The sequence below is a fragment of the Podarcis bocagei genome (genome assembly GCF_964188305.1).
Source record: "Podarcis bocagei genome assembly, chromosome: 3".
NCBI lineage: Eukaryota > Metazoa > Chordata > Lepidosauria > Squamata > Lacertidae > Podarcis > Podarcis bocagei.
The window spans coordinates 90,090,627-90,114,668 of record NC_138127.1 but is presented as its reverse complement, the minus strand read 5'-3'; the positions used below and the strand labels follow the sequence as shown (position 1 = coordinate 90,114,668).

Genomic DNA, 24,042 nt, shown 5'->3' with positions numbered 1-24,042 from the left:
AGCCCAGCTGGGTTGTTTCAACACTGTGCTGTGACAGTTTGGTATAACTCAGTGAAAAGTAGCCAAGAAATGGCTATGGCTTCAGAACAATGTGGGATATGAAGCCATGGGTTAAATTTGGTGTCCTAGCCTACTTGTTCTGAACCTGTTAGCCATAGTTTCTTGGTTTACATGAAACTGGAAACTATGGTTAGTGGAAGAGTTCCTGGTTTGTTTGTTGGCTCAGCCCAAGAGAGATTTTTTAAAGGGGGCTGTTGATCCAGCTAAATATCTGTTGTATAATTTGACTTCTTAAGGTGAGATAAGATTTTCCTAAAATTGCTTAAGTAAACGGCTAAGTGTGGTTTATCCCCATAAGGAGAAAGTGGGCTCCTAAGGAAAGGATGAGAGAAGGATCACAGGATCCTATGGCCTAATCTGGAATACTGAATCACACATTATTGTTATTATTTATATCCTGCCTTCTGCTGTCAGTATCCAGAGTCACAGTTAAGCAGTTGAAAGTGTTATATTTGCACCAACTGATTGAAGTGGGAAACAGTGTTTTGATCATGGCTATTTCACCTTTCAGATGTCGGCTCTCCCTAGGAGAACTAGAACAGCACCAAAACCAGGGGTTCCAGAAGATGAGCTGCCTTCCTTCCTTAAATCGTGAGTTGAAATTTGTGTGTAGTACTTTAAAAATCCAAATTACCCATAATTGGAGCAAGTTGCATCAGTCTAACTGTAGTATGGTTTGAAAAGGTATACATACGGATATAATACATTGGAATAAATTGAAACTGTCCATTATAGCTGCATCTAAAATGATGATTGTACCTTGTACTTTTTTTGTTTCAGATGCTAGCAGTTTGGATACCAATAGCTCATCTGAACAAATGGCAGAATTTTAAAAAATAAGTTCACCGTATTTTTCGCTCTATAAGATGCACCTAGTTTTAGAGGAGAACAAGAAAAAAATATTCTCTCCCTCTCTGTGCAGGAGAAATGGAGCCCCTTCCATTTCTCCTCCCGCTTCGCTGAAGGGGCGCTGTGCAGAGAGGGAAAGCTGCGCAACGCCTCTCCAGCGAAGCGAAGCCAGGAGAGCAAGAGGGATCGGTGCGCACCGACCCCTCTCGCTCTCCTGGCTTCAGGGATAGCCGCCCGAAGCCTCTGGAGCGCAGCGGGAGTGCTCCCGCTGTACTCCGGAGGCTTTGCATTGCTTTCGCTGAAGCCACGGAGCCTGCATTCGCTCCATAAGACGCACACACATTTCCCCTTACTTTTTAGGAGGGGAAAAGTGTGTCCTGTAGAGCGAAAAATACGGTATATCTCGGTTTGGATAACAATAGCTCATGAACAAATGACAAATTTTAAAAACAAGTTTAAATTTCAATTGGACTGACCATGTATTAAAAAAAACTTTATTACACCTCCACCCATTGGTTGGCGGTTGGGGCATTCTGAATTTAAGTAGTTACCTCAGTTTTCGAACGTAATCTGTGCTGGAAGACCGTTTGAGTTCTGAAACATTCGAAAACTGAAAACACAACAGCCAAGAGCTAGGCCTCAGGATCTTGCACACAGCAGAAGCCATGTGGCATATTCGACTTCTGAGGTGTGTTCGAAAACCGAAGCATTTACTTCTGGGTTTACAGCGTTCGTAAACTGAAATGTTCATCAACAAAAACGTTTGAAAACCCAAGGTACCACTGTATTATGAAGCAAGTCAACTTAGCCACATTGATGTGTTCCGCTAAGAGAACCTAGTGGTCAGCACTGGAGGATATAGTAACTGATGGTGTTCCTAAAGTGGCATTAGTGGGCCTACTGCACAGTAAATATTTCCTGTCAGGCCTGGTCCTCATGCAGCTGTTAGTGTTCCAGGTGTCCAACACAGTAAACTAGGGTTAATGCTTGCTCTGGGATTTGGGCTCACCTAGTGGCAGCAGTGGGGCAGCTGTGTGCTAACTGCCAATTTAAATTTCCCATATGATGATCTGTTATTTATTAAATTTGTCACCCGTTGATCTCACGACATAAAGTTACAATATAAAAAAACACAAGATACATAATAAAAATAGCAACAACAGCAAACCAATAATCCCCCTTTCCCACAACATATTTAAAAGGGCATCGGATGCCAGTCAGCCCAAGGCCTGGTTGAAGAGGGACGTTTTTGCCTGGCGCCTAAAGGTGTATAATGAAGGCGCCAGGCGAGCCTCCCTGGGGGAGAGCATTCTGCAAACGGGGAGCCCTTAACTCCGAGCCGACTTGGCATTCGGCAACAGCACCCCCAGACCCAAGGGTTGGCTGATAGGACAACTGCAATTCCCCAGGTAGGAGAAGGGTCTGGCACAGGCCACAGTCACCAACTGCCTGTGCCGTGTGCAGTGGCGTAGCGTAGGTTGTCAGCACCCGGGGCAAGGCAAGTAATTTGCGCCCCCTAACCCGTGGATTTGCGCCCCCTAACCCTAACCCCCAGATGTTGCGCCCGGTGCGGCTGGCCCCCCCTGCACCCCCCACGCTACGCCACTGGCCGTGTGCCCCTTACCCGGCCTGCCCCACCTTCCACACCATACCTCCCCCCCTACCCTGAACCACTGCGATTCCCTCCCCACTCTCTCTGCTCCCCCTCTTCCCAGGCACATCCCACAAAGAACCCCGGATTTAAACACATACAAGTTAAAAATAGTTTTAAACGTTTTAAATATTGTGGTCATGGTGACAAAACCAAAAGCGGCATGCCTCAAACCAGAGGTCTATTCAGCCGCCACAGCTTTCACATTGCAGTCAGCCAGGCTGGGTGGAAGAGGCAGGTCCCACAAGACTCACATCCCATAATGACATGGAGTGACACTCCCATAATGACATTGTTTCCTGCTTGGCAGGGGGTTGGACTCGATGGCCCTTGTGGTCTCTTCCAACTCTTTGATTCTATGATTCTATGACACTGTGTCAGGGCATTCTTGATTGAAGTAGTGAGCCGCTTGTAACCACTGATAACTTTGGGTTAGTGTTTTTGCTGTAGGCCACACCTATAATGATGCCAAGTGTGTTTGTGTGGTGTCGGCCCCCCCCCCTGCCCTAGTGGACCACAATATATGGTGGGTGAGCAAGTGTTTGGCTTGGTTGCTCACACTTTGTATAGGTCTCCTCTTTTGGCAAAGTCACTATAATAATATATATTAATAATAATTTATTATTTATACCCTGCCCATCTGGCTGGGCTTCCCCAGCCACTCTGGACAGCTTCCGACAAAATATTAAAATACAGTAATGCATCAAACATTAAAAGCTTCCCTAAACAGGGCTGCCTTCAGGTGTCTTCTAAAAGTCTGGTAGTTGTTGTTCTTTTTGACATCTGCTGGGAGGGCGTTCCACAGGGCGGGTGCCGCTACCGAGAAGGCCCTCTGCCTGGTTCCCTGTAACTTGGCTTCTCGCAGTGAGAGTAATGTAGATGGAGTCCAAAGAGAAAAGTCTTGATAACAGTTTGCTGAGGAAATGGAACAAAAGCTGCGTACATTTCAAGGGAAACGTAACAGAAAGGGTTTTTTCTTTCTTAGGTCACGCCTTGTACATAGAGAGATGTACAACCAAGCATAAAATTTTCCTCAGAATCACACACCAATCAGAGCACATGTTGTTACCTCAGCAAAGGCCATGCCACTGTTCCACACCTCTGCCTGTTTCCCTGGCGGCTAGCTGAATTTAACACAAAGATAGGACTACAATTTCAAGATCCTGAGTTACTCATGATGGGCACCCCGCTATTCAGAAAGCAGCGGCAGCAATTTGTTCTTTTTACCTCCATCCTTGCCCTCCATTGTGCTTCTGAGATCTCTTGCATGCCCCCTGGCCTCAAATACTAAGATTTGTTTTTTCCTCCCCCTTTCTTTAACACAACAGAATCACATATAGCTTCTCTAAAGTCAGTTCCTTCTTTATTTAGATCTTCAGAATCGGAAGAGGAAACGCATGAAGAGGAATGGGAGCCCAAAAAGAAAGTTGCAAGGAAGGCCAGTGCGCCCAAAACAAAAGTGTCGAGAGCGAAAAAAAACACTGTAGCTGCGCAGAAGAAACCAGCTGTGCCTAGGAAAAGGACCAAGAAGGTGGCAGTAAAAGAGGAATTGGTAAGTCGTTTTTGGTAAGCAGTTTACTTTTCAAAGCATTGGAAAGAGTGGATAACAATTGTCATAAATGTAAAGACCCCTGGATGGTTAAGTCGAGTCAAAGGCTACTATGGGGTTCTCATCTCGCTTTAGGCCAAAGGAGTCGGTGTTTGTCCACAGACAGCTTTTTTTTCATGTGCCCAGCATGACTAAACCGCTTCTGACGCACAGAGGACCATGACGAGTGACAGAGCACACGGAAACGCCATTTACCTTCCCTCCACAGCGGTACCTATTTATCTGCTTGCACTGGTATGCTTTCGAACTGCTTAGGTTGGCAGAAACTGGGACAGAGCAACAGAAGCTCACCCCGTCACACAGATTGAGATCACTGACCTTCTGATTGGGAAGCGCAAGAGGCTCAGTAGTTTAGACCGCAGCGCCACCTGTGTCCTTGTAAAAATAAATTTCTGTGGGAGCAGGGGGTCTTCATTTGGAGATCCCCATATCCACAGTCTAAAGTTGTGCAGACCCTTTGCTGTGTGCATGCAGAACTTCATGCAAGCAGAATCTGACCTTTCATTTTGTTCTGGGCATCAGATGAATTTATGTCGCATGAACAGCACAATCCATGACTTATGGAAGAGAATGGGAAAGTCTCTGAACACATGAATGTTCATGCCAATGGCCCGTCTGGTCGATTATCCTGCTCCCGGAGCCTGTGAGAAACCCTCAAGCAGGGCCTGAGCATAAGAGCTTCTTTCCTGTTGCTTCCAGCAGAGTTGAGCCATTGCAGTTAGTAGCTATCAATAGCTCTATTCTCCATGAATTTGTCCAGTCCTCTTTTAAAGCCACCCAAGTCGGTGTCCATCGTTTTGGAATTATTAATTTTGTGCCTCCAGATCAGACATGTTCAACTTGTTGACCGCGATCAACAGATGGATTGCTGTGGTGCTCCAGGTCGATCGTGGGATTAAATAAAGTGGGCAATGAATGTTCGTGCGTTCCGGTGCTAGGTTCCATTGCCACTGTTGCCGCTGGAAAAGCTTGTATTCCCTGCGGTGGCGGCAGAGTGGGGAAAGGAGGGAGGGTGGCGGAGTGTTGTGCAAGCGTTTTTTTGCACTCCCCCCCCGAAAGCTCAATAACTGGGCAAAGCTCCTCCAAACAAGTTCTTGCCAATGACAATGGGTAGATTTTTTAAATACTGGGAGTAGATTGCAGTCTCTTGGGAGTTGGATGTGCGTGCTCTAGATGAACAAAACTGAGTCTTGTATTGAAATAATTCTGCCTAAAAATATGGTTCAAAGCTTTACCTCGCAAAACTTAAACTCAAACAACTTAATAACAAAGTTACATTCACTTAGTGAGCACAATTCAAAGTGTTGGTGTTGACCTTTAAAGCCCTAAATGGCCTCAACCCAGTATACCTGAAGGAGCATCTCCACCCCCATTGTTCTGCCCGGACACTGAGGTCCAGCGCCGAGGGCCTTCTGGCGGTTCCCTCACTGCAAGAAGTGAGGTTACAGGGAACCAGGCAGAGGGCCTTCTCGGTAGTGGCACCCATCCATCAGATGTCAAAGAGATAAACAACTACCTGACATTTAGAAGACATCTGAAGGCAGTCCTGTTCAGGGAAGTTTTTAATGTGTGACATTTTAATGTATTTTTAATCTTCGTTGGAGGCCGCCCAGAGTGGCTGGGGAAACCCAGCCAGTTGGGTGGGGTACAAATAATAAATTATTATTATTATTAGTGATGCATTTTTGTTCTGAGGTTATGCTTACGGAATGGCCAGAACCCTACAGTTGTACATCCAAAGTGGCTTCCAGCATATCCATTTATGACTCTTGGAGCGAGGCTGAAACTGGTGCCATCATGTGACTAGGCCGTGCAACATCCATGTGTTTAATCTCTCTTATTTTCATCAACGTGCATTCTAAACGTGTTTTTGGTGGCTTGGGCAGGACACATCGGTGCCTATTGCTGCTCCTGGAGGGAACGAAGGTGAGTTTCACCCGCTGCAGCCTAAGGAAGAGGAAGATGTCAAGCCGAGATCTGCAGCCCAAAAGCTCCCCGTGAAAGGGCGCCCGGCCCACAGCCTGGAGAATGCCGAAGGACCCTCCACAAGTGCCGCCGCAACGAAACGAAAAGTGAAGTCGGAAGAGTCTGAAGAAGATTTTACATTCGACGAGCCTCCTTTAAAAAAATCAAAATCAGCCACATGTCCTCAGGGAAAGCCTGTGAAATGTGCGGCGAGTGCCAAATTGGACGAAGACCATAAAATGAACTGGGACATTGTGCAGGTATGAGATCTTTTCCCTTTCATAACAAAGCTCACATAAACCTGTTGCAGCATAAAGAAAGCCTGTGGTCTGGACCAAGGCATAAATTTGGTTTCTGTTGTATATAATAGCAGTGCTGGATGTATTCCAGGAAGCAAATTAGCCTTTATTTATTTTTATAAAATAAATTGCATACTTTCCCCTGTTCTAATGAGAACCTACCCCGAGCGAAAGCAATGGTGTAGGAAGGTTACAATTAGTGTTGGGTTTCATGAGGGAATATCAAAAAGAGGTCATTCAGATATTTGTGAACAGAATGGCGGGGGAGGGGGGAATAGGAGGTTTCTGTTTTTCAAACTATTGAACTTGGCTTTACAAACTCCACAGGTAGGGAGATACTGAAAAATTAAAAAAGAACGGTATATCTTGTTCACCTTCATTCTGGTTTACAGGTTTTAAAGCTTATTCATAAAAGAAGTACAACAGTTTTATAGGCAGTTAATTCTCATTCCCAATATTTTATATTGGGAATGGATGTAACTCAGTGCTAGAGCACCTGCTTTGCATGCAGAAGATCCCAGATTGAATCCCTGGCATCTCCAGGTACGGCTCAGGATTGTCCCCTGCCTGAAACTTTGGAGAGATGCTGCCATTCAGTGTAGACACATCTGGGGTGAATTGACCCAATGAGCTGACTCTATATAAGGCAGTTGTTTCTTATGTCCCCATTTCTTTTTAAGCATTAGCTGCTCTGAGGTAATTTTTGAGGTATTTAATTTTAAAACAACAAGAAATCAACATGGCTTCAATAATAATAACAAACAAACAAATATTAATCTATTTATACCCTGTCCATCTGGCTCCCAACAGAATACAGTGGTACCTCAGGTTAAGTACTTAATTCGTTCCGGAGGTCTGTTCTTAACCTGAAACTGTTCTTAACCTGAAGCACCACTTTATCTAATGGGGCCTCCTGCTGCTGCCACGCCGCTGAAGCACGATTTCTGTTCTCATCCTGAAACAAAGTTCTTAACCTGAAGCACTATTTCTGGGTTAGCGGAGTCTGTAACCTGAAGCGTCTGTAACCTGAAGCATATGTAACCTGAGGTACCACTGTATGATAAAGACATCAAACATTAAGAACTTCCCTAAACAGGACTGCCTTCAGATGTCTTCTAAAAGTCAGATAGTTGTTTATTTCCTTGACATCTGATGGGATGGTGTGGCAGGAGGTGGCAAGAGGTATGCTTGCCAGAGGCCAGATCTGACAGCCCTCCCAGCTGCCTGGAGCCTGCTGCCATGAGGACATTGCCTCACCTTGCCTCCTGGGTGAGCTGGCCTTGGCTGCTGGAGATTGAGATTTTTTTTGGGGGGGGGGGTTGCCAGGCTTATTCTTCACTGCCAGGAGAAAAGAGAAGGAGCTCTTTTGCTTCTGTTGCCTCACCCCAGCCTGCCCTCTCCCACACAGTACAGTGGTACTTCAAGTAACAAACGCCTCAGGTTACAAATGCTTCAGGTTGCAAACTCCGCTAACCGGGAAGACTTACCTCGAGTTGAGAACTTTGCCCCAGGATGAGAACAGAAATTGTGTGCCGGGGGCGTAGCGGCAGCAAGAGGCCCCATTAGCGAAAGCACGCCTCTAGTTAAGAACAGTTTCAAGTTAAGAACAGACCTCTGGAACAAATTAAGTTCATAACTACAGGTACCACTGCACTGGGCTGCACAAGCTTATACAGTCATACCTTGATTCTCAGATTTAATCCATTCTGGGGGTCCGTTTGACTCTGGAAACAGTTCAAAAACCAAGGCGCGGCTTCCAACTGGCTGCAGGAGCTTCCTGCAGCCAGTCAAAAGCCACGTCGGACATTCGGGTTCCAAAAAATGTTTGCAAACCGGAATACTCACTTCTGGGTTTACAACGTTCGGGAGTTAATTTGTTCAACAACTAAGGTGCTTGACTACCAAGGTACCACACTACAACAACAACAACCCTCTTTTGTGAGAATCCCAATTGACTTGCTGGGCTTCTTATTTACTGTTTCAGGTCTTGTCGCAAAGGACTGGCGTTGAAGAATGGGTGTGTGCGAACATAATCCGCCTCTTCAACGACGACAATACTATTCCTTTCATTGCCCGGTATCGGAAAGAGCTTATAAACAACATGGAGGCCGATGCGTTGCGTGAAGTGCAGCAGACACTGGAAGAACTACAGTATGCTGTGGGGTGGAGGGTGGTGGCAATGGAAAGGGACAGAGGACACATAAAAAGTCAATAATAATACTAATAAGTTTTAAATTACGGCATTCTCTTCACTTGCAGGTCCCAGGGCAGGGCAAATTGCAACCATTTATAATTAAAAACAGTCAAAGCAGATTGTAATCATAGGAATTGGGTAGGCCTTGGTATAGTGAAAGCTGTATAGTGAAGGTACAAAACACACTTTTGTGGGGCGGGAGGGAATATCCTCTCTTGCCCCCCACCACAAGAGTGTTGGAATTACTGAGAGGTCTCCTTCTGCTGAGAGGGCCTGTAGAGAAGGACAAGGCCTTTCAGATATTTTGAATCCGAGTTGTTTAGAGTATTTAAATGCGTATAACAATAATAATAATAATTTATTATTTATACCCTGCCCATCTGGCTGGGTTTCCCCAGCCACTCTGAGCAGCTCCCAAAAGAATATTAAAATCATGATAAAACATCAAACATTAAAAACTTCCCTAAACAGGGCTGCCTTCAGATGTCTTCTAAAAGTCAGATAGTTGTTTATTTCCTTGACTTCTGATGGGAGGGCATTCCACAGGGCGGGCATCACTGCCGAGAAGGCCCTCTGTCTGGTTCCCTGTAACCTTACTTCTCGCAGTGAGGGAACCGCCAGAAGGCCCTCAGCGCTGGACCTCAGCTGAGCAATGGGGGTGGAGACGCTCATTCAGGTATACTGGGCTGAAGCCATTTATGGCTTTAAAGGTCAGCACCAACACTTTGAATTGTGCTCGGAAACATACTGGGAACCAGTGTTAGATCTTTCAGGACCAATGTTATATGGTCTCAGCAGCCATTCCTAGTCACCAGTCTAGCTGCCGCATTCTGGATTAATCATCATCATCATGAATTTATAAAAAATGAAAAAACCTTGTCCAAGTTTTCTAGGCCAGGCATCCCCAATCTTTGGCCCTCCAGATATTTTGGACTACAATTCCCATCATCCCTGACCACCGGTCCTGTTAGCTAGGCGTCATGGGAGTTGTAGGCCAAAACATCTGGAGGGCCGCAGGTTGGGGATGCCTGTTCTAGGCGACACAAATGGATGTCTAAGAAACATTACTAAGGGAATTGGTTTCTAGTAAAGGAGGTGCCTCCCCTAAAACTAGAACTTGTTTTCAGGTGAGCAGAAGCTACATAGGAGGCTGTCAGCCATCTAGTTCAGTCTTGTCTACACTGACTGACAGAGGTTCTCCAGGGTTTTAGGAAGGAGCCTCTCCTCACCTTTCCTGGAGATGCTGAAGACCTAACCTGAGACCTTCTGCATGCAAACCAGTTGCTCTACTACTGCGCTGGGGCCCTTTCCCAATGCTCTAACAGTGGTTCTCAACCTTTGGGTCCTCAGATGTTGTTGGACTGCAACTCCCATCATCCCTCAGCTCTGGCCTTGCAAGCTAGGGGTGATGGGAGTTGTAGTCCAACAACATCTGGGGACCCACAGGTTGAGAAAGGCTGCCTAGAAGGATGTTCTGGTACATTGCCTTCCTACAGGCCTTTAGGTTGGGAGAGATATAATATAGGAAATGCATTAATCTCTAAGGAGCTGGCTTGCCCACTGCCAGTTTGTCCAGGGTGGATTGCAGAACCTGTCTGAGATGCCACAGTCCGCTCCAAAGTTTTGGTAGAGCTGAATGAATTAGCTCCAGTTCGAGACAGTTTAATGGACGCATTGCCTTGGCTTGGGAAGTTGCCCCTTCTGTCGATGAAGTGGGACACTATGTAAATGTACTCTACGTCCTTTGCAGTCGCAGAGTCCATGCAGATTTCTTTCTTCACACTGGGAGATGCCTGCAGAATTAGGAGTGGTGTGTCTACATGTGCATTAATTGGTATGACATTCACCTCCTTTGCTTTTTAATCTTAGGACTGTCGCGAAAAAAGTTCATGCATCGATCCAGAAACTTAAGAAAGAAGGAAAACTCTCGGAAAGCCTTTTGACTGCTTTATTAAACTGCAGAACCTTGGAGGAGTTGGACCACGTGGTTAGTATCTTCTTTTTAAAATGTAAATCCAGTAGATTCTTTTAAAGCACTGCTTCATCCAACATCCATGCCCCTATCCACAAATGTTTTGTCTTCTGAGAACCTCTTCCTCATTGCAGAGGATTATGGGGGTGAATACTAGGATGCATTCTCAATTAGGAACATAGGAAGAATGCCTTATGCCAAGTCAAACCATCTGGCTCAACATTGTCTAGAAGAATGTTTTTTTAAGGCTCAGAGTGTACCTTTTCATATAATTGTTATGCAAAGCATTCTGTGTACCTCTTGCGATTTTTGCTATGAATGCTCCTTGTAAAGTGCAAAAGGATAATGAGAATTGGTGGCAGAAAAAAATCAGAGTAAATATTTATTTAAAGTATTTATGAATTGATACATAAAAATATCCAGCTGGTGTACCCACCCCCCTCTCTCCATACACACACCCACATATATATAAGTGAAACAAAAATATACAATGGAACCTTGGTTTTCGAATGTAACCCGGAAACCGTTCAACTTCTGAGGTGTGTTCGAAAACAGAAGCATTCACTTCCGGGTTTTCAGCGTTTGGTTCCCGAAATGTTCAGCAGCTGAGACATTTGAAAACTGAGGTTTCATTGTATAGCAATATATATATTTATATATAAAGGTAAAGGGACCCCTGACCATTAGGTCCAGTTGTGACCGACTCTGGGGTTGTGGCGCTCATCTCGCTTTATTGGCCGAGGGAGCCGGCGTACAGCTTCCGGGTCATGTGGCCAGCATGACTAAGCCGCTTCTGGCGAACCAGGGCAGCGCACGGAAACGCCGTTTACCTTCCTGCCGGAGCGGTACCTATTTATCTACTTGCACTTTGATGTGCTTTTGAACTGCTAGGTTGGCAGGAGCAGGGACTGAGCAACGGGAGTTCACCCGTTGGGTGAGCTCACCACGGGGATTCGAACCGCAAATCCTAGGCTCTGTGGTTTAACCCACAGCTCCACCCGCATCCCATATTTATATATAACTATCTATATATTATATATACCGTAACTATAACTGAAACAAAAATGCAGCGTAAACCTGCAGTAAACAAATAAAACATGAATTCAGGGGATTTAGTTGTATAAAACAAGGTCCTGTCTTATGGGTCAAGTTAGGGAAATCCTGGACAACAATATGAGTCTTTACAAGGTGTCTGAAGTAACTGATGGTTGCTGCTTCACGAAATTTTACTGTGGTTTTTATATTGTCATATGCCATGAACTGCCCTGAGATCAATGGATGAAAGGTGGTATACCAATTTTAATAATAAAAATAATTAAAAAATATATACAGTATATGGTGGAGGGGAGGGCATTCAGATTGCAGGGCCAATGGCAGAAAATGCCTATTTTCTTGTCACTGCCCTTTTTAATATTTACTTTAACAAAATTTATATACAATTTGATTGTTAAAAAATACTTTCTAGGTGGTTTACAAAAGTGTAAAATAAAATACTAAAATCGTTCATTTAAAACAGGTATTAAAAATATCCAAAAGATTATTAAGATTAACACTAGCTTAGAAAAACAAAATACACACAACCAATATGTGTGTCTGGGTAGGCTTGCCTAAACAAAAATGTTTTAACCAGGTGCCGAAATGAGAAGAGCAAAGATGTCAATAGGCAGGGACTTCCAGAGTGCAGATGCTGTCATGGTAAAATATGTATTACTTACAAGTACAGAACGACTGTTATGTGACTCCTATAATAGTGCTAGTTCCACAGACTGAAGGGGCAGACTGGGCATATGTGGGGTCAGGCGATCACATGAACAAGCTGTTCCCAAGCTGTTAAGATGCCAGCATCTTGAACATGGCCCCGTAGCAAATGTGCAACCAGTGCTGATCTCTGTGCGGAGACTGACAGGGTCTCACACCTGTCAGCAACTATGCTGCAGCATTCTGAACTTAACTACAGCTTCCAGATTGAGGGCAAGGGAAGCACTACATAGAGCACAATGCAGTAACCCAACCTTGAAGTCACCAACGCTCTGTGATATTCTGTAGAGTGTGGCACCACATGCATTTTACATCCAGCCTCTGTTCTCTATCCTAGTATGCGCCGTATAAAACGGGAAGCAAAGGAACAAAAGCACAAAGAGCCAGGCAACTGGGATTGGACCATGCTGCAAATTTGCTCATTGAGAACCCAAGAGAACTCAACCTACACTCTTATGTCAAGTCCAGTGTCGAAGGTAAGGGCGTCCTTTCCTGAAGCAGAGAGTGTTGTGCAGTGGCTAGAGTGTCAGACTAGGACCTAGGAGACAAGGGTCTGATTCCTCACTTGGCTGTGAAGCTTACTGGGTGACCATGGGCCAGCCACCATCTCTCAGCCTAACCTGCCTCACGGGGTTGTTGCGAGGATAAAATGGGAGTAAGAGAACCATGTACATCACCATGATCTGCTTGGAGGAAAAGGCGGTATATACCGTATTTTTCATCCCATAGGACGCTCTGTCCCATAGGACGCACCTAGTTTTTTTTTGGGGGGGGGAAATAAATGAAAAAAAAATTTCCCTTTATTTCCCCCCCAAAAGCAGGTTGGGGAAACCGAACCAGGTCGAGGAACAGCGGGATGGTGGCGCTGTGCCTCCCTGCTGTCCCCCGAGCTTGTGGGGCTGGCCGATGTCTGCCCGGCGCGGCAGGCTGCTATCTGCAGCGTGGGGAGCCCTGCGGGGAACTCCCGCAGGACTCCCCACGCTGCGGATGTCTGTCTGGCGGGTGGGGCGCTCTGCTTCAGGGCGCCCCGCCCGCCGGGCGGCAGGCTGCTATCCGCAGCGTGGGGAACCCTGCGGGGAACTCCTGCAGGGCTCCCCACGCTGCGGAGTTGTTCCCGAAGCGCCGGGCGCTCTGCTTTCAGGGCGCCCGACGCTCCGGGAAGCAGGCTGCTATCCGCAGCCTAGACATCCCTGTGGGACCTCCCGCAGGGCTGCCTAGGCTGCGGATGTGTTCCCGAAGCCTGGAGAGCGAGAGGGGTCGGTGCGCACTGACCCCTCTCGCTCTCCAATCTTCAGCAAAAGCCTGCATTCGCCCCATAGGACGCACCCAGATTTCCCCTTCATTTTTGGAGGGGGAAAAAGGGTGTCCTATAGGGAGAAAAATACGGTAGATTTATATTTTAAAAATACATCTGCCTTGAGAGGCAATGGAGTTCACCTCTAGCGGTGAAATCAAACTGCTGAATAATCTCAATATATCAATATTTGTAGAGATTTGTAGAATAAATTTAGAAGAAATTCTTCCAACTTTTCTTCTTATTTTCTCTTTATTTTTTCTTCTTTTCTTCTTCTTTTCTCTTTTGTTCCTTTTTTCATATATATGTGCTTATTTGAAATATATATGTATGCATGTATTTGCAATATTTTGCTTATATTTTGTAACAATTATGTTAAATAAGCTAAAAATTAAAAAATCAAGCTGCTGAAGAATCACAACAGCTGCTGTGGCTGCAGAGACCGTTAACTTGCAACTGCTGCCTCCCGCATTGTTTTTGCTGCGTTAGCAAAAACAGGACTGGGCTGCCCAGGCGACAAGATCCTTACTGACATGGTCCAAAGGAAAGCAGAGTAATACATTTGGCACCAGCTTGGCTGCAGGAGTTGCCAGAAGGAGGCATACAAGACACCATCCAACCATCTTAGGGACTCCACTGTGGATTTGTGTAGGGTTTCCTCCTTTTCTTCTCCTGAAGATGTCCCACTAGGTAGTGGGTATAACTGCAATAATAATACAGTAAGAATAAATAAAACACCAGTCAACCATCTATTGTATTCTCACAGACCTGCTAAAACAGAACATACAAAGAATAAGGCCCCTATTAATTTCAGAGGCAGATATAAAGAAATGAATGGGAAGTATTGCAGTATTGGATGGGAATAATATTCTGCTTTTGAAGAGAAGAAAATTGCTATTGAAATGTGGTGTTTTTTTTAAAGTCTCCTGTTAAATCACAAATTCTGTGTATTTTATTATTGATTGAATGTATCTGTCTTTCAAAGTGACTTGCAAAGATTTAAAATGCAGATACGCCATAAAATAAACACCCACCCATACCTGTAAAAATTCACATAATATGAAGACTTTTCATCCAATCACAATACAAGAAGGAAGAAAATATCCTTTCTTACCCTTTTAAAAAATTAATACCAAGACATGCTGAAAATCACATCAATTTTAAAACCGAAAGCTTGCAACTATATCTAGCAATGTCTCCTAGTGTAATTATAGATAAATCTGTAGGGGGCAATATTAGACAATAAAACGGGCTGGTTTTTATATTATTCTTATAGAGAAGCTAGTAAATACTTTTTTCTAGTTCATCTGTGGAGAAGTTTTTCTTCTTGGTATTTTTTTAAAAAAAGATTAATTGAGCATTTTTTAAAGCACAGGTTCTAAATTTGAATCTGTTAGACAGTGTCCAGCAAAGTAAGGTTCCTCAAATTATCCCTACTCAGGACTGATAGTTAAATATAGCTCCTAAATGTTGGAGCACATCCACAGTGTTGTGGACGTTATCAGGGCATAAAATATAGGAATGAAATGAATAGCACAAGGCTCAAATATATTTTCTTCCAGGTCTTTCCACGGTTGAGGAAGTAAAATCTGGAGTGCAGCACATCTTGGCTGACATGATTGCTAAAGATAAAGAGACGCTGGATTTCATCAGAGATTTGTAAGTGCCGTTGTTACAGGCAGTTTGCTTTTATCATAGGCCACTTAAATTCTTATTTTGCAGCTTTTATGCATTCATTTCTGTCTTGTCTTCATAGGCACAGTGGAAGGGGTTCGTCAGGTATGGATTCAGGTGGAAAATAACACTGGCACTCCTTAGGTACATAGGAAGCTGTCTTGTAGACCATCTGGCAGCAGCGCTTCAGGGTTTCAGATAGGGGCTTCTCCCAGCCCTACCTGGCTTGAAGCTGGGGGCTTTTGCAAAGAAAGCAGGTGCTCTACCGCACAGCTAAGGCCCTCCCTGTTTGGCCACATTAAAGCCCTGTAAAGCCCTTCACGGCCTAGGACCTTCGTTTCTATGGGACCGCCTCTCCTGGTATGCCCCACGGAGGACCTTAAGGTCCATAAATAGCAACACCCCACAGGTCCCAGGCCCTAAGGAAGTCAGATTAGCCTCAGCTAGAGCCAGGGCCTTTTCAACACTGGCTCTGGCCTGGTGGAACGCTCTGTCTCATGGGACCAGGGCCCTGCAGGATCTGATTTCTTTCCGCAGGGCCTGTAAGACAGAGTTGTACCGCCTGGCCTTTGGCTTGGAATCAACTTGACCCCCTCCCCCTCTTTCCTTTTTCCTTTCTCCTTCTGTGATGGAACTCTTATTTGGGGACTTCCCTAGCTTTTTTCTGGCCCACGTAGGACCAGTCTGGATAGTTGGCCTTGGTGAAGACTTGACGTTTACATCCCAAAAAAAGTTTTTGATTTGAGTTCCTACTGAAATGAGGCTGCATTTTAATGTTTTAATGTTGTATTTTAATCTTGTTTTTAAGTTGTGTTTCAATCAATTGTTTTTATACCTGGTGTCAGCCGCCCTGAGACTGGTCTTGGCTGGGGAGGGCGGGGTATAAATAAATTTTATTATTATTATTATTATGCCAGCATACCACCTGCAGACAGTTGTGTAGCAGCACTGAGTGAGCTCCCAAGTCCTGTCCTTTACAAGGAGGGTGGCAGTGGAGTGTGGTTCAGGGCAGGCAAAAGGGAGGCCCCCGTGGACCTCTGATGTGATCCAGCTGGTTTTCATCTTCTGCATAAACCAGGGATTTCATGTGCAGAGCTACCCAGGCATTTGTGTGCTTAGAAGAATATAGGGAAGCCCAGCCAGCACCAGTGCTCCAGATTTGCATGTTGCATGAAGCGAATGTTACTCCATATGAATCAGACCTTGGTCATCCATTGGGGGGGGGGCGAAACCCCTGGAACTGGAATCCATTGTGGCCCAACAGTGAACAGGAAGGATCAAAGCAGAATCCTGAATCAGGGCATGGACGCTGGGGTTGCTTGCAGCCAAAGTAGCAGATTCCATCTTTGGCTGCTTGGCATATGAGCATGCACAGAGTCCTGCAGGATGAGGCCAAAGGCCCCATCTAGTGCAACACCCTGTTCTTTTGGAAGACCCAAGCCCAAGAGCCTCTGTCATTTTCTGCTCTGTCTTGCTTTGCTATTGGGATACTTCCTTAATTCTGAAAATCGCTTGTTTTGTTAAAACGTAGTATGATAACGGGCAAGTCACTATCAGTCCTTGTAATGACATTAGCATGACTTCTATTCGAATTCTGTTCAATTTTTTTTTTTTTTAATATAGATGCCAAAGAAAGTACATTTGTATTCAGTCATCCTTGGCAAAAGTGACCTCGAAAAAGGCCAATGAAAAAGATGTCAACAAGTTTCACCTGTACCAGAATTTTTCTTGCAATATAAAGAATATTCAGCATCACCAGGTAGGTGCTTAATGATCGCCCCTCCGCTGCATAGAATATTATTTATCTGTTAAACAAATTTGTAGGCCATTTAGCAGCACAAAACCTTGAAAGCAGTGCAACGAAGAGGGTGCACTCTCTTGGGAAGAAGAGGTTTGGACTTTGGGGGTGCTCCTCATGACTGGAAGCTCAGATAGCCTTAGTGCCTTTTATCAGCTTTGGCTGGTACGCTAACTATGGCTGTTCTTGGACAGGGATAATCTGGCTATGGTGATCCATGCAGAGGTAAACTCAAAGCTTGGTTTTTTGCAGGTGATCTGTGTGGTGGCTGTCTTTGTGCCTGACACAGAGGCTCCATCTGGTGCAAAGCACTGTGGCTAGACTGTTGATGGGGGCAGATGGTTGCCAGCACATAACTCCAGTGATCAGAAGCTACTGGACTGGGTTCAAGGTTCATTTATTAATTTACGAGGCCCTGTAAACTTGGGCCCAGGATACCTCAGGGGGGCAGCCTTATCTCCTAGATCCCTGTCCAATCCCAGAGGTCTTCGGGGGAGCTGTTCTTGGTGATCCCCTATTGGCCTGTACACACGATTCCTATCTACAAGGAGCTGTGCATTCAAAATGGTGGGCCCAATTTCGTGAAACTCCCCTCCAGTTGAGGGCAGACAGCTCCCTTCTCCCCACCGTTGAACTTCCAGTTCTTACTGAGGGCTTTAAAAAAAATAAATCTGAAGGCTACACTACTGTGATTAAGTAGCATGCAAATTGTTGAAACAAACAAACAAGGGAAGAAGAAGAGGAGTTTGGATTTGATATCCCACTTTATCACTACCCGAAGGAGTCTCAAAGTGGCTAACATTCTCCTTTCCCTTCCTCCCCCACATCAAACACTCTGTGAGGTGAGTGGGGCTGAGAGACTTCAGAGAAGTGTGACTAACCCAAGGTCACCCAGCAGCTGCATGTGGAGGAGCAGAGACGCGAACCCGGTTCCCCAGATTGCGAATCTACCGCTCTTAACCACTACACCACACTGGCTCCCAGTGTGAGAGGAAGATTTTGAAGGGGCCACTAGGGGGCGCATTGGCCACTAGGGGGTGCATTGGCCACTAGGGGGTGCATTGGAAGATGGCTGACAATAACATCTCTCCGACCCACACGAGGTAATTTGGAGGCTATGATGGGGGTAATTAGCCTCCTTAACCCCCCCCAGGATTGTGGGGGGGACAGCCCTTGCCTGCTGTGCCCTATACCACCCCCGAATTTGTGGGGGTGGGGGCACTAGGCACAAAGCCCTCCTGTGGGATTTTGGCACTCCTGAACGCCGTCCCTGATTCGCGCCACTAGATGCAGAACTTCAAAGGAAACAATTTGGAATAAATACAAAGGTATAATAAGTTGGGAAATAAGATAATAAATTGCTGAATTGGTTAGAATGATGAACGCAATGCTGAGAGGATGCGAGGAGGTCCAAAAAGATGTCGAAAAAATTTTATAATGATCTTTTCTTTTTTCTATGGTTTTCTTTATATATATGGAAAATGTTTCTTGTATATGGTTGTCCAAACAAATTTGTTCACCTATGGAAAGAAACGCAATAAAAAATTTTTATAAAAAAAAAAAACAAAGGAAACAATTTGGATGAAAGGAATGCACATGTTTCAAGAAAGAAGGGGGAGTAAAGACTGCTAACAGAAGAGATCTCTGACAAAACAAGATAAGAATAAAACATGAGAAGATACGCCAAGACAAGGTACGGCAAATGACTGATGGGGGAGGGGAAAAAACTTCTTTCTTTCCCTATGTGATTAAACAAGAATCCCTTCCCCTTATGAGTCAGAAATGTCGTGTTAAGGACTTAAGCTGTGGATTTAAGGCTGTGTGGAGATAAACTTTCGAACCAAAGCACGTTTTAAGAAGAGCGTGGAATGTGTAAGAGCTTGGGAATGATGCAGTTAAAAATGCCGTCACCATATTGGGAAGTTCTGTCGGAGGTCTTGAGTCTGGGAGGAGAAAGAGAGAAATAGAGCTGTTTATATATTGTGGGTTAAACTCCTCAGTGGGACTTAAGAGCGACAGCTTTACGAGACTATGATGGAAAGAGTGATGTTATCCATGAAGGAGACGATATATGGAAACCATCTCGATTTGAGGATTGGAAGAACGGAACATTCACACAGGACTATTATTACTATTGGTGTTTATCGGCTTAAGGAGACTATCAGAAGAGATCATAAAGAAAAAAGAAAAAATATATGAACAAGATGTGATGTGGAAACAGCAAGATAAGATGGGATAGAACTATGAACTTTGTTTGGACTGATTTGGACTGATTGGGACATTAACGCAGCAGCAAGAAGATGATCAGAATCCCCCTTCGGATCTTGAAATATGGGTCCCCCCCAACAAAATTTAAAATTCGGCTTTGTAATTCGGAATTTATGTGATATGATTAAATTTGATGTGATTGGCCAGTTAATAAAAATAATTTTTTTTAAAAAATGAAGTTCTTCTGCACACAGGCCTTAAAATGTCAAATTCGCTCCTGCAAGTGACGGTCACCATCTTGGATGATTTTAGTGAATCGTAGAATTGTTGGAAGGGAGCCTGATGGGCCAATCTAATCTAACCTCTATAATGCAGGAATCTTGTGCGCTTCGTGGGGCTCGAATCCATGTCCCTGATTAAGAGTCTCATGCTTCCCCAACTGAGCTATCTTCGCTGCCTTAGCCTCTGTGAATGTGTCTCTCAGTGGCTATGTGTTCGCACTTTTGCTGTTGGAAACTGTATGTTTCTGAATACCAGCTCCTGCGAATCACAAGCAAGGAGAGACGTTGTTGAACTCTGGTCCCACTGACATCTGACTGGCTACCATGAGAACAGGGTACCGGACTACACTGGCATTTGGTCTGATCCTTGCAAGCCTCTTTTTGTGCCTCCCCCCTCCTTCCCACCTGCACTTTGCTGCCCTTGAACAGATGGCGGAGGGCAGCTGGACCGAGTCAAGGTCATTACGGATTAGCCCAATGGAAAGATTTGCAGCAGACCTTTTAGTACGAACAAACTGTTTCTCCAGAGATACAAGGGAACATGCCTTGTTATTCCGAGACAGTGGCTGAGGAAGAATGAAGCATTTAATCATTTCCTCCTGGGACCGGCAGGAGTTTGGAAGGCTTACTTTGCTCTCCGTCGCTTTGACCCCCAACCCCCCCTTCCTCCTAGTTGTGCCCTCAGCCCCAGTTTGTTCAGTCTTTGCTCCACCATCTTCTAAATCTAACCTCAGACGTCTTGTCTGATGTCATGTCTCCTGTGTCAGCCACTGCGGCACTGCTGAATGGCTTGGAGAACATCCCTGTGATTGACGAGTGCTCTGAGCCACGCGGCGTTAAACCTGTCAGCTGAAATTGGTCCCGAGTGGCGAGAAAAGGTTAAATAATTGTAGTTAAAGGTGACCTGAAAGAAGGGAAGGTTTTAAAAATACATGTATATATATATATGTGTGTGTGTGAACTTATATATACATCGTGTGCCAAATGTTCCCAATGTCAAAGTAAAAAAAAGAAAAAGAACATCAGCATTTTGGGATTTATTTATTTTTTTAAGTGTTTGTTGTTCGTTATTGTTTTGCAGAAATTCCAAATTAGTCCTACTGATTTTCAAAGCCTACATTGCGACTAAACCACCACAGGCTCCCAATGCTTATCTAATATTTCCCGGTTTCATAGGCAAGGTTAATAGAGCACTCCCATAGGCATCTGATGGGGTTCTTTTTTTAAAAAAAGATATTTATTAAAGTTTTTAAAATATAACAATGAAAATGAAAAATAAAAAGAAACAAAATACAAATACAGCATAAAAACAGTGAAAAAACAAATAATTTTCCATAACATATCTTCCTTACACTTATTTCCCCAGACCTCCTCATACCTCCCTTCTTTGTATTCCACTTCAATTTGTTAGTTCAGCAAATCCTTACCATTAAGCTTTTACCCATTTGTAAACCTTTTTTTTTCGTATCTCCTAAAGCATTACAGATGGAAACCCCTTAGTTTCTATCCAACATCTTTCTAGCATTCATTAATTTTACAATATTTCTGTAAATAGTCTTTAAATTTCTTCCAGGCATCTGATGGGGTTCTTGAGTCCCAGCAGGGCTCACCATTGCTAATTGGCCATGGCCCATTTCCCACAGTGCCCTGAGGTAGTGTGCCTTTGGGGCAAGGTGGGAAATTAAAATGGCAGCTGCCTGGTGCCAGTTAGAGAGGTTCCACTACAGGGTAAGTGACAGTCCGCTAGAGCCTGGAACCAGCTTGGTTTAACTGGTTTTTAATTTATTTCATTTATTAAATTTACCAGTTGATTTTTCACCAAGGTGTAACTCAAAGCAACTTGCAATATATAAACAAAACAAATCGAGTTTCTTCTTCCTCTTTTTTTTACATGAGCTCCTGCCTTCCTTTGGCCGTGTTAACCGCCGTGCAGTGTCACCTCTGCACCAAAGTTAATGTTCACCAGGGTTAGCCTTGAACCAGGGTTTTGGAAACAAGCTTCAAATCCTTGCTTTAGAATCTGGTTTGAAGCTCATCACATTAGCGCAAAGATTAGCCGCACCACGGATAATGCTGAAAAGGAAAGAGTGGGGACATTTGCACAGGAGACAGAAAGAGGTTGTGAATGAGCCAGTGGGTTTCTCCCAACCTTTTTAAGCACAGGTAGGAGAGTGGGGAACGTTATATCTGCAGTGGTTCAGAGGAAGTGGTGTGTGGATTCCATGCTGTGCTTTTATTCGCCCTTCAGTTAGCTAAGAAATGAAAAAGCCATTTGAGGATTTTGTTGCTAACCTTGAGTTTCACCTTCCTCCTGAATTCTCCTGAGTCTTTTCAAATGGATTTCCTGTGCTGCATGCTTATTTGAACAAGGGCTGTGATTCGAAACTAGCCTGTACATGAAAAAGCAAGGACTACTGGCCGGCAGCCAGAAATTTGCTGGTTCCTTCCAATCAATATGTGAACTCCAGCTCTCCTCTCTCCTGCAGCTCCCGGTTGTTTGCTTCACTTTGCCTATATCTTCTCTGTTATTCATCCCCTTCCAAGCTCCTCTTGCCTTGTGTTTTCTTGGTGTGCTTCCTCTCAGTGTTATCCAGTTGTTGCTAATGATGATTTTTATCCTACTTTTCCACGTATGTACGGCCACTCACAGTATAAAATTTAAACAAATTCTTGTAGCGATCATACGTAGAATTGTAGAGTTTGAAGGTGTTTTGCCAATCAACACTGCAGGTTCTTTAAAGGGTCCTTGGTAGTCAGTAGATGAGGGGAAATATATTTTATATAAAATATATAAAGGTGTAAGATTTTTTGGAGGCACCATTGATGAAATCTTTTGAGAAGTTGGAGATGGCGTTTGTAAGTGGTCCATGTTTCGCAAGCGTACAGTAAGGTTGGTAGTGCAATAGCTTGGTAAACAAGCATTTTGGTTTCTCAGCGAATGTCCCATTGCCTTAGGCCTCAGTGAAAAGGGGTTGGTTTACCCACATAGAAAGCTTTACTTGATCAGGCCAAAGGACTGTGGAAGGACGTGTGGATCAAGAATTGGCCTCCACAGTCACTTACGGACTCATTGCTAAAACCGTGTTTATGGAAGACAATCTTACTTGACTATGAGTGATCACCAAAGAAGAAACCAACCCCTTTTCACTGAGGCCTAAGGCAATGTTGAAAGCTCAGATATACGAGCTAGGGGCCAAGTGCCACCTAGTTAAAATCAGTTAAAATCGCCACAGTGGAATGTCTGTTCGCCAGGGTGTTGGACTGGGGGTCCCATACAATGCTATGGTTTGACGATTCTATGATCTCAACATTACTTGACTGTAGCTTCCTCTTAACAACAATTCACTTGTCCCAGTACGGAAGGAGGAGAAACACACCCAGTTGAGATGGAAATGACATTATCTATGGACTAAGGCAGAGGTGTTTAAGCTGTGGTTGCCAACCTGGCTCCCAGAACTCTCCACATAGTCACAATTGGATCTACACCAGTAGAAAACGCACCTGGCGCCTGGCTAATTTCTAACACTGGCCTAAGGGGATGGTAACTTGCTTACTTTTCTACAGATACTTAGTTTCCAAGCTAAATTTGGCTCATCGGGGTTGGCTATTAATGAGAAGATGCTCTTCTTCAAGCCATTGTTTGTCAAGCTAGTTTGTTTGGAGGGGCTTGGAAATAGGGTACTTGGTCGGGAAAAACCCCTGCGAGTCAGGAGCAATGATATCTGTATCTGACGAAGTTGTTTGCCGAAAAACATAATTTTGATTTCACTCCAGATATCTGTTTTAGCTTTCACACAGACACAGACACACAGACACACAGACACACACACAGACACACACACACACACACACACACACACTCTTGCCAGTGTGGAATAACCATGAAAGTGTTTTGTTTTCGTTCGGGAAATGTGTGCCCTCCTAATTCCTGCATGAGAGCATTTGCTTTGGCAGTCAAGGTACCTGATGCTATAACATTTCACATGTAATTTTTATTATTTGCTGTGTTGTTCAATGATATGTCAGGCCTGGTATGTCAACATGCACAGGGAAAGCTGAGGAATATAAATTGGTGCGATGCCCCCAGGTCATTTTTAGACCATTGTGTTTAACATATGTGACATGTCTGAGTTAGCTAGTGATTGAATTAAAGTTCTTGATTGACACAGCAAGCTTGCTTGTGACAGGGCTGAGGGCCCGTAGCGTACATCAACATGCACGGCAACACAGGAATGTCAACTTTTAACAGCTTTTTAATGGTTTCTCTGCACGTCTAATGTATCGGAAATGTATGGTTTTCTTAACTTTCGGGAGCATGTGGATTTCCACGTACATAGCAATCATTGTTTTCCACCCCTTTGCTGACAGTTAAAATGAATACTTATCATCTCATGGAAATGTTATTATTCCATAAGAACATAAGAAGAGCC

At 44.4% G+C, this 24,042-nt stretch overlaps 1 protein-coding gene across 2 annotated transcripts in view; it reads left to right on the top strand.

Annotated features, from left to right (window-relative positions):
• The window catches only part of SRBD1 (S1 RNA binding domain 1), a 179,325-nt gene that overhangs the window by 3,914 nt on the left and 151,369 nt on the right, over positions 1 to 24,042 (top strand). For both annotated transcript variants that reach the window (XM_081188468.1, XM_081188467.1), the window contains exons 2-9: positions 572 to 651; positions 3,932 to 4,112; positions 6,056 to 6,394; positions 8,418 to 8,584; positions 10,497 to 10,614; positions 12,695 to 12,833; positions 15,214 to 15,310; positions 16,949 to 17,084. In XM_081188468.1, coding sequence (XP_081044594.1) covers positions 572 to 651; positions 3,932 to 4,112; positions 6,056 to 6,394; positions 8,418 to 8,584; positions 10,497 to 10,614; positions 12,695 to 12,833; positions 15,214 to 15,310; positions 16,949 to 17,084 — 1,257 coding nt within the window. The remainder of the gene's footprint in view (positions 1 to 571; positions 652 to 3,931; positions 4,113 to 6,055; positions 6,395 to 8,417; positions 8,585 to 10,496; positions 10,615 to 12,694; positions 12,834 to 15,213; positions 15,311 to 16,948; positions 17,085 to 24,042) is intronic.